This window comes from Bombus vancouverensis, chromosome 1, assembly GCF_051014615.1.
Source record: "Bombus vancouverensis nearcticus chromosome 1, iyBomVanc1_principal, whole genome shotgun sequence".
In the NCBI taxonomy this organism is placed as follows: Eukaryota; Metazoa; Arthropoda; class Insecta; order Hymenoptera; family Apidae; genus Bombus; species Bombus vancouverensis.
The window spans coordinates 10,445,177-10,455,111 of record NC_134911.1 but is presented as its reverse complement, the minus strand read 5'-3'; the positions used below and the strand labels follow the sequence as shown (position 1 = coordinate 10,455,111).

The 9,935-nt window shown below is 35.8% G+C and overlaps 1 protein-coding gene across 4 annotated transcripts in view; it reads right to left on the bottom strand.

Moving 5' to 3' along the window:
- Positions 1 to 5,696: 5,696 nt before the first annotated feature.
- Vha100-2 (V-type ATPase subunit a family protein Vha100-2) overlaps positions 5,697 to 9,935 on the bottom strand; it is a 52,950-nt gene continuing 48,711 nt past the window's right edge. For all 4 annotated transcript variants that reach the window (XM_033327406.2, XM_076618226.1, XM_076618221.1 and 1 more), the window contains exons 11-14: positions 9,204 to 9,331; positions 8,867 to 9,096; positions 7,933 to 8,321; positions 5,697 to 7,387 (exon numbers count right to left, since the gene is read on the bottom strand). In XM_033327406.2, the coding sequence (XP_033183297.2) occupies positions 7,291 to 7,387; positions 7,933 to 8,321; positions 8,867 to 9,096; positions 9,204 to 9,331 (844 nt within the window). In that variant the 3' untranslated portion in view covers positions 5,697 to 7,290. The remainder of the gene's footprint in view (positions 7,388 to 7,932; positions 8,322 to 8,866; positions 9,097 to 9,203; positions 9,332 to 9,935) is intronic.

Here is a 9,935-nt window from a genome sequence, read left to right as displayed (position 1 = left end):
TTATCGAATCTTTCTTTCCATCTTGCAGCTTTCCACGCGATAAATTCTCCGTTTAAAGTTGAACATTTTTAGCGCACTTGACGGATTACTTTGGCGCCATATTGGCTTTTAGCCGTCATTCGATTGGTTGCGCGAACGAACGCGGAACCGAAGTTGCTGCAAATTGGTTTGACTGGCGTAATCATAGAGATATACGTATATACATATACACAGATATAGTTTGTGTGTACGTGTGTGTGTGATGACATTTATTTACAAGCAACGATGTCACTCATTGCTCGAATCGTGGCTAGAAGCCAATATGGCGTCAAAGTAACCGGTTAAATACGCTAAAAATGCTCGATTTTATACAAGTACGAACGCGTAACTTTTGAACCAGTAGGTGCTGCATTTTAAAACTCGTTTCTTAGGTTGGGACACATCGAAAACTACAAGTTAAGTCTTTTTAAGTTAAACCTTTTTACCTATTACATATATGTATATGCGTATACGTCCATATATGCATCTCGAACATTTTGCTTCCTTTAAATTTCCCATGAACGAATAAAAGTCGACGAATCGTCCGATTATGGCCACCTGTTTACGGTAACTGTGCAGTTTACGATCAAATGCGGTTATGTTTGCCAGCATTAATGTCGATCATTCAAGAAACCTTGGATAGTGATTTTTCTTTTTATATTCGATCCTTCTTTACAGACGCATCGATCGATGCAGCAGGTTGGTAACACTAACCTTACCAGGCCCATTTCATATGACCGGTTTCAAAATCTAATTTAAAATCGTAGATTCATTGTTATTTCTTTCATTCGTCTAACTTTATGTGAATTCTTATATTAACAAAAATTGAGAAATCGATTAATCGGATAATATAAGGATAATTACATAAAGTTAGGTGAACGAGGGAAATAACGATGAGATTAAATTTCAAAACCGGTCGTTTGACCGGACCTCGTAAGATTAGTGTTAAACATTCGGTCGAGATTGTAAATAGAGTTTCTCAGAATTTTTATTCGTTTTAACAAATTTTAATTTTAGAAAATTGGCCCGTTTAGAAAATTTTAATACGTACATAGTTGTGACGTTCGATTAAAATGCTTGAAATTATCTTTCGTTCGATAGAAAATTGTATCGTATAATAATTCTACGGCATTTTCATCTAGTGCATATCGACAAGTTCCTTTCTGTTCTGTTCAAACTGTGTGATGTCTTTCTCCGAGTTATAGAAAATATACAATCGAGACCTTTACGTTCTACACTTTACGCGATATGTATTTGTCGTCGCCAAGGAGTCCTGATTTTCCACCAATTATGTCCAGGGACATAATATTGCAACGCTATATTATAGCCTATAGTCTATATATTATAGTCTATAGTCTATAGTCTGTAGACCATCGGTATACCAACAAATAATTTTCCCTATACGATTAATTTCTGTATTCTAAACTATACGCGTTCTAACCTTAAAGCATGAACATTTTTTTTGAAACTTCTGTCTTTTAATTTCCAGCCCGCCTCTAAATCTATTTAAAATAATCTATTTAATCAGTTAGCTGTTTTTGACGAGTATACTGGTCATGAAGAAATGGCAATCGTTTGTGTTACGACGAGTATACTTGTCATGCATAAAAGGTACTTACAATATGCTGTTTAAATTACAATTTAGTAATCGCAGTAAATTGAGGTAATGAAATTAAAAAATAAAACATTCATATCATTATAAGTTAATTCTATGTTACAACAGGCACACATACTCCGTGTTTGACGAGTATACTCGTTATCGCTTACTTTTTCCCCACACATTTTAAGTGCTACACACTTTTTAAAGAGATCGTAACAGCTAACCGGTTAAAATATTTACGATACTTTATAGAAATATGCTTTTTATAAAATTTATAACTTATGTAAAAAATATATTTATACATTAGAAGAATATCGTGAAAACTTACATGTACGTATATAGATACTTGGGTATACGCACAGAGATGGAAAGCAAGGTGCTGTGGAAGGTGCGCGGTCCTGATTGGCTCTTTTTCGCAGACTCAACGCTTACGTCGTAAATTTAAGCACGCGTATTGGCCGCAAGCGTTGCATATACAAACAAAAGAATGTAACATCCCGTGACAGAGTGAGCAGTGTTTCGCTTGCCGCTGTGTTATCTCGTCACGTTTCTTTCCATCTCTAGCTACATCTCCATCTTTGCGTTATCTAAAAATCTGCATATATACATACGTACATACTGATGTAAGTGCAACCGTCTCTCAATTTACGCAGAGCATTCGTTTTAAGCGACCGAAAATCGCGTAAATAAAGTCTATTTCGTAAATAGTTACGAAAGAAGAAATATGTACACATATGACTACTAGCGCAACGTAATGAGCTTTCATCCTTGTTTTACACTGCACTGAAGCGTTTCAACATCGCCGAATAAGTTACTGTATGTATTATACTTGTTGCTTTTAAGACTTGTGGGAAAATATATTCTCCGGCCGCTTGAATTAACACACCGAGGGCGTTACTCTCTGACAAGCAGTCAGTTTGAATTGCCGCGTATTTTTGCCGCGTATTTTGAAAAGATTCAAAACATCGCCCGGAAAGTTCGTTTCGATTTCGATTCGATATACATTTATCGATCTATATAGGTGCGATTTTCTTCCACCTTCCATCTTTCCGGAACTTCTCAGGTTTTCCAACGAAAAACTATTCAGCACGATATTTTATTTCCACCAAATTACTTAAAAAATCGGTACGGACTTCCCGGAGCAGCATTTAACCAGCGTAGTATTTAATAAAAGATCAACGAGCATATTTAAAAATACTTTTAGTAACGTTTTTCTAGCGTGAAACGCTTGAAAACAATTTGCCGGATGGATACTAGTGCTAAAGAAAATGTATTATTTCATTAAATTGCTTAAAAATCGGAACGAACTTACCGGGCGATCAATATTACATCCAACATATCGATAACGGTTTCATATTATTCAAACATGTAACCTACAAACATAACATTCACAACATTTCGTTCATAATGTCCATTGCTTTTTTTTTTTACTATTTTGTTTAACAATAGTTAACATTTTTTATAAGATATCGCATTAAGTGCGTAAGGCGCGAACGTGTTAAAAACTACCGCGTAAACCGCGTAAGTTATACTTTACCGCGTGAATGAATGGCGCGTAAATCGAGAGACGCGTGTATTTACGTGCAACCTATTAGGGTGCGAAGCGTACGCGGTAAACCTACTGCAAAGAACTGCATATCAGCGCCTTCGTAAGTTTCTTCCATATTTGTTGTTTGAAAGTAAACGCGAAAGTAAACGTAAACGTTTAACATGTATATTAAAAATATTATACACCTAGGTATTTGTTGCGCATCCGTTAACAAACTTGAACTGGCAAGACTGAACGTTTCTAGGACCTTATCATCAAATCAGTGACTTTTATCGATTTTACGAATTTTCAGCTATTCGTCGAATCGAAATACATACGCAGTACGTATAAAGTAGACGACAATCTTTGAAATTTAGCTTTAAACATCGGAAAGTATACGCAGTAATAGAATTTTTTAAACGTCCAAGATTTGTATATTTTGCATAGTTAAAACGATTATATCTACGTCGATAGGAATGTTAGAACGTGTAAAGAACAAAATACAAACACCGAATATCACGTTTCAATTTTTAATGTCGCATTTAACGGCACGTTCCTTTTCCACATATCAATTTGTAAGAAAAAGGAAAGAGATTTAATTGGAAAGGAGAAAAACATGATAATTAGGGGCTACAATTTCGTTGTTTGCATTTTGTCTGATTTCCATGTTACCGTCTATACAACTAAACAAAAGAATTTTAACACGACTTAATCGAAGACTTTATATTTCTTGCTAATAATTCGTAAGTCGAGTAAATGTTCTGCAAACCAAACGTGTTCATTGGTGAGGCAAGCGATACTCCGATACCTTCGGTATTTAAATATTTGAATACATAGCACTAAAACCAAATATGAAAGCTTTGGTAACACGAGATTGATCGACGACAAGGCACTACATTTTTAAACCAAACAACGTACTAAATTTAATGTAAAAAAAGTCGAAAGCTCTACGTATTCTTCCTACAATCTTCTTATATCTACCTATTATCTTTTTTTCGATACAAAAACGTTACCGTCTTACTTTTTTATGTAACAAATAACTAAACTGTCGCGTATCTGAGATTCTCGCGCGATTTACTACCAAAACCGAGTGTATATGACGTGCTAATGTAATAAAAAATAACTCGTAAGAACTTGTTTAAATAACTCGAGTTAATAAAATACGAAGGCGAGAGTATTTTTAATACGCGACGGTTTACGCACAAAATTTACCTATTTTCTCCTGAAATTATTAAAAGTGTTCTTTAACTGGAACGTTAGTACTCGTCGCTTTTATCGATTACACAGGCTCGAGATATCAATTTCTTTTCGGAATTTTCGAAATAAAGGAACGCCCGAAATATTAAACACGCAATACGAATGTATTCAATACGTAATCTCAACTTTCTGTATTTCCTTTTGTTAGCAGAATCGTCGTGTTGAGTTTCAAGTTAACAGCGAAAGGTTCGATTGGTTTTATCGAAACAAGTTGCTAGAAAGCAGTGTTATATAGTTTGACGAAATAATAATAATTTTGGAAGTAACAATCAGCAGGAGTGACATCTCTTTGAATATTTTTCTTAACGTCTATCGAAAGCGCGTCTAAATTCGAACTGAAGTTGCTGAAAAGTCCTTACACTGACAAGCAAATGACAATGATACCCGTCGTTACAAACATCGAATTTTTGAATTTCTTGAATTAAAATTCCTACGATTTAAGTGTGTGCCACTGCAGTGGTAAATATACGTGTCTACGAAAGTTGCTATTTCTTTCTTCGGGAAAATTCAATTAATCGATCGCTAGACCGCAGATACTTTCGCAAATTGATGTGTCTGTGATGATAATCGAAGAACTAGAGTTAATTGTAAGTAATAATAATAAAATGCTAGTTTTGTAAAAAGAAATTTAGCGTTTGGCGTCAAGTATAGGTCAATTATCGTACGATGCTGCAACTGGGAATTTTTACATCGATGAAAAATACGTTTTCTAAATTGTACGCCTAACTATCTATGATGGTGAAAGCTGCGTTGATTTATTTATTATTTAAATTTAAATGCTTGATGCCTAGGCGGTGTTGCACACGGGGCAGCTATCTTATAGAAAGAAAAAAGTATAGGAAGAATAGTTATTATCCTGAAACAAGATCGAGATATAAAAACCTGCGGGACTACGATAGAATGAAACTATTTACAGACGACTATCTCGATTATATGGGGAAAAAGTGAAAAATTGAAGAACCTATGAATATCGTGTGTAGAAATTACAAAATAGATATCGACAGCAAACACATAGATGAATATTATTATTAATAGTATTATGAATATTATTATGACGAGTAATCGACTGTTTAAATGTTTGTCATCTCTGCGAAAAGTAATAGTAAGCTTGCATCTTCTGACAAATTTACATCGCCAGTTTTCAGACAAAATTTCCATATATTTCGACACGCGTGATACATTCGTGAAAAGTGGCTACACGCGAGCTACGATGAACAAATACGAGTGGCATTTGCTTTGCGCGCAGGAAAATAAAAGAGAATGCGCAGAAACGAAATGAATGTAAGATCGTAATATTGGTAAAATATATATATTTGCATCGCTTTTTTCTTCTTTTTTCACGTTATATTGGATACATTGGATATTAATACCTACAATATATTGGATGTATCTCTAACGATCGGCATTTCTTATTAGTTGCAGGGTCAATACTTCTCGCAATCACTCTCAACAATTTGTACTCTAGTAACATAGAATGTACATTCCCGCCATCCTTCTCAGATTTCAACTTTTCTCTCCGCTTATATATACTCCTAGCATAATAATATTATGCGAATATAGATAGTATGCTGGATATTGTATTACGTTACGCGATATTTTTACCGTTTCGTCATATTTTGACAATGAACAATGGAATGAACGAGACGTGTACCGATTTACCGATCAACGATATGCTTAGTTGATCCAAGACGAATTTCTCTTCCGAATTACCTTGACGTAGAATTTCGAAAAATTACTCTCTTTATCTCGTTTACGATTTTCTTCGACTACCTTCTGTCGCGTTAATAAGAAAAAATAGAAAAATATTTTTAATAGGAAAACTTGACTTGATATTTCTCTTTTTTAAAAATACTGGGACTGATTGATAGATTCGTGAATAAGGTCGATCGATAAACTTTCGCCACCGTATATATCCTATTTAGTAGAATGCTGTAAAAATTATTTAAAGAACGTCGCGGTACCTACTACGTACAAGTACAGGTATTTTCAATTTTTCACGAAGGATACATATTTACGAAGAAATAAGACAAATAAATTATTTCTTAATTATACAAGTATAGATGGATCGTATACGAAACGTAACAGCTAATACTTAACGTGCTGTGATCTAACAAAAACACGAATGAAATTACATGTTACTCGAACTAAGAAATCTGTTTCATCCAACGACCGCCTTCAGTTTCTAGCGACGAATTTACGTGTTCGATGTTATTAGACTTTTTAGAGAATTTACGAAGAGAAAGCACGATATAGATATTCCTCTTTTTAGCGGAATTTTCAAAAAAATTCCGTCAATTTAATTCGATTAATTTTTGCGTTTTATTAATCGGTACCTATCGATCCATTGAAATTCTTCCGTTATCTCTTCGGGTTTCGTTCTATCAGAATTTACAGCATAATTTATCGTATTATTGAAATACGTTTCTCGAAATTGATTTTCCAACGTACACCGAGTACCTACATGGTACATATATACTATATGCGTATTATATACTATATATTTAGGTACATACGTACGTTCGATACACGATGCAAGCTTCCAAAAAGAATCGGAAAATGATAAATGACGTTAGACATGTCGCAATACTGTTGTCCAATTCGTTTACGATTAAATAGGAAACGATACGGGCTATCTATTTTGGATTAAACGTTGTTCCTACGACGATTGATGTATCATTTAAATCGCGATCAATCGGTTAATCTGAGAATGCTCTCAAACATACTGATAGAAATTTCCTAAAACAGACACATCTTTCCGCTGTATTTCATTCGATACTGCTGAACTGGTTATATACATAAAATAAAAACAAGTCTTTCCGTTTAACACGATGGATATGTATGTCTAATTATAATTGTTATTGCCGAGGATCACAGCAGTGGTCCGATATTAGTCTTCGGATTCTTCCGCATCTAAGATAGTTTTGAAACAGAATGGCTGAAAGGGATAACCCTGGCCATCGTAGAATTTGCTCATAAACTCTACCCTGAAAAAAGAAAATTATCACTATTATTATTATTATTATTGATATTATCGTCCTGCATACATATATGGTACATTCGTAAAAGATTTCTACCGTAAGTGCACGAATGATTGAGAAAATATATTGTATCTGTTCGAGACATTTACGTTGCTCAAAAGAATGAGAAAGGAAGATGCAAGTGGCGATACTCGTGGAAAATAGCTAGCTGGTTAAAATCATTACTCAGCTAGCAGAGTTGCAGTTGCCTGACCCCCATTCCTCTGTCTCCTACTACCAATTAGTTCCTATTCCGATTAATTCAAGCAATAGTTATTCGAAACGACTAAAATGGATGAAAAGACAAAGGACGAGTCGCGTTTCAAGGTTAGTGAGATGACGATACAGATATTGCTTTTCATCGTTATTTTTTCGTCTTTCTATACATTCTACTACTATGACTCGCGTATCGTTGTTAGACAGTGATCGACTAAAAAACCGGAATACTTGGGAACGTTAATTAACGGCTATCGGTTCGTTGTTTTCTGGTTTCTTGGTTGCTTCCTACGTACCAATGAAGCCGAAGGGTATGAAGGAAAGCCGATAGCCCTTCCATCATCACAAGGATGGCGACGGTGAATGCGGCCCATGCAGCAAATGTCAAAAACAATATAACGCTTTTTACATAGTTATCCTCGGTAGCACCCAAACCTTTGCTTAACACCATTTTCCATAAGACTTCGGAAAGTTGTCCATGGGCCAACGACAAAGCCCATAAACGTAGATAAGAGGCAGTGTGAGATATCGTTGAGAGAACATATTCTATAGTATGAATAACCTGGTGTATCATCACTTCACCGAATGTTTCCGTTTCGTGAACATCGGTGGCTTGACTAATAGTCGCATTATTTTGTAAACCTTCGGTTTGCAATTCGATGTCTTGAGATGGAGTCCCATTGCTCTGAAATTGAAAAGCGATCGCAGGTGAAAACTTTATATAAAACGAGTGAAAATTGTAGAGTCTTAAAGACACCATTTATTTATCTTTGTCATTACTTTTTTACCGAATTATTTATAAGAAAAGTACACGTATGTATATGTATATGTATGAGCACAAGCATACGGATGTATGCACAAGGTTGAAAAATATTGGCAGCTTTTATACAAAGCGATTTCGATATAGTACTTTATAAATGTCCATTTAATCCAGCAGCTAATGTAAAAACGGTTAACCAAGTCGCCTATTACGCTGTAATTCGATTATGCGTTCTTTCTCCTTAACCAGTCAACTGCGTTTGACGAGTATACACGTCGAACGAAAGCTAGCAGCCTTTGACGAGTATACTCGTCGTCGCTTGTATTTATTTGCGCACTCAATGACCCAGCCCCGTGACAGAATTCTAAAACTAAATTCCGCGGTTAACTGGTTAATTTGTCGATCCAGTTTCTGAGTCGATACATGATCATTGTAATGGAGATAATAGTACGAGAATTATATTTGCTCACCAAGACTCTCTCTTCTCGTCTCTTCTTCTGGAATAAGAAGAGAAGAGGCTTGCCAAGAAGCATTACAGGCACACATAACAGAGCGAGTATCACGCAAACCTTCTGAAGAATAGACTGACCCGGGAACATGAACTCCGAACAACCAAGCGGCACGGTAGCGTGACCCTGCAGTATCATGTTAATAAACGTAATCAAAACCGATGGTGCGCACGAAGGACTGTATCTATGATCTGTAAAAAAAAAAAAAGAAGATACATAGCAGGATCTGATTAATTTCACCATTAAATGGAAAATCAGATAGCAACGATAACAAGTATGATACGATATAATACGTTACCTGTTGCAGCCGGATTATACAAAACCCATTTAACGAACATCAAAACTACCAGATAGAAAAATAATAAAACAAGGAAAAGTAACTGTGGCAAGAATTCTAGGAATAAGCTCGAGTATCTCTTGAAATGCCTGTTGGGGAAACGTAGAAACACATGTAATTAATAAGGTAATTCGTGAACGTGAAAACTACTTACTAGTTACCATAGCGTATAACGTACAAAAATACTGTAAAATTTCGTTTCTATGTAAAATTTATTACACAGGCTGATTCGTTCATCTTGCATTGCTTAACATACGTGGATAGGATTATTGTTAATCGGAGATGGCCGATTTCAATGACCTTGAAATACAAAACGATCGTCAATCTCGATATCCGGGATAATCTTTTCCTACGTATGCATACCGCTTAGCTATAGTTTCTTCTAGGTAGATATTTAATTTCTGACAAAACGCCTGTTCGTGTCACGTTTGTGTCGGATTTGGATTTGGTTGGCCGTAGCCCGGGAGAAGGGCAGGCCAATGGCAAATGACTGTCACGATGCTGCGCAGCGTCGCGACGCCGGGCAGACCGCGATGGGGGTGTGCCGTGATACTTGTTACTATAGTCCCAAGTCCTACATCTCACAGCGGGGTAGCGTCGATACGATACGAGGTACATGCGTACTATTACGAGTTTCTTTTCGGAAATTCACCGACAGGACGCGACGCGTTCAGGTTTTAACGAACCGGTAAG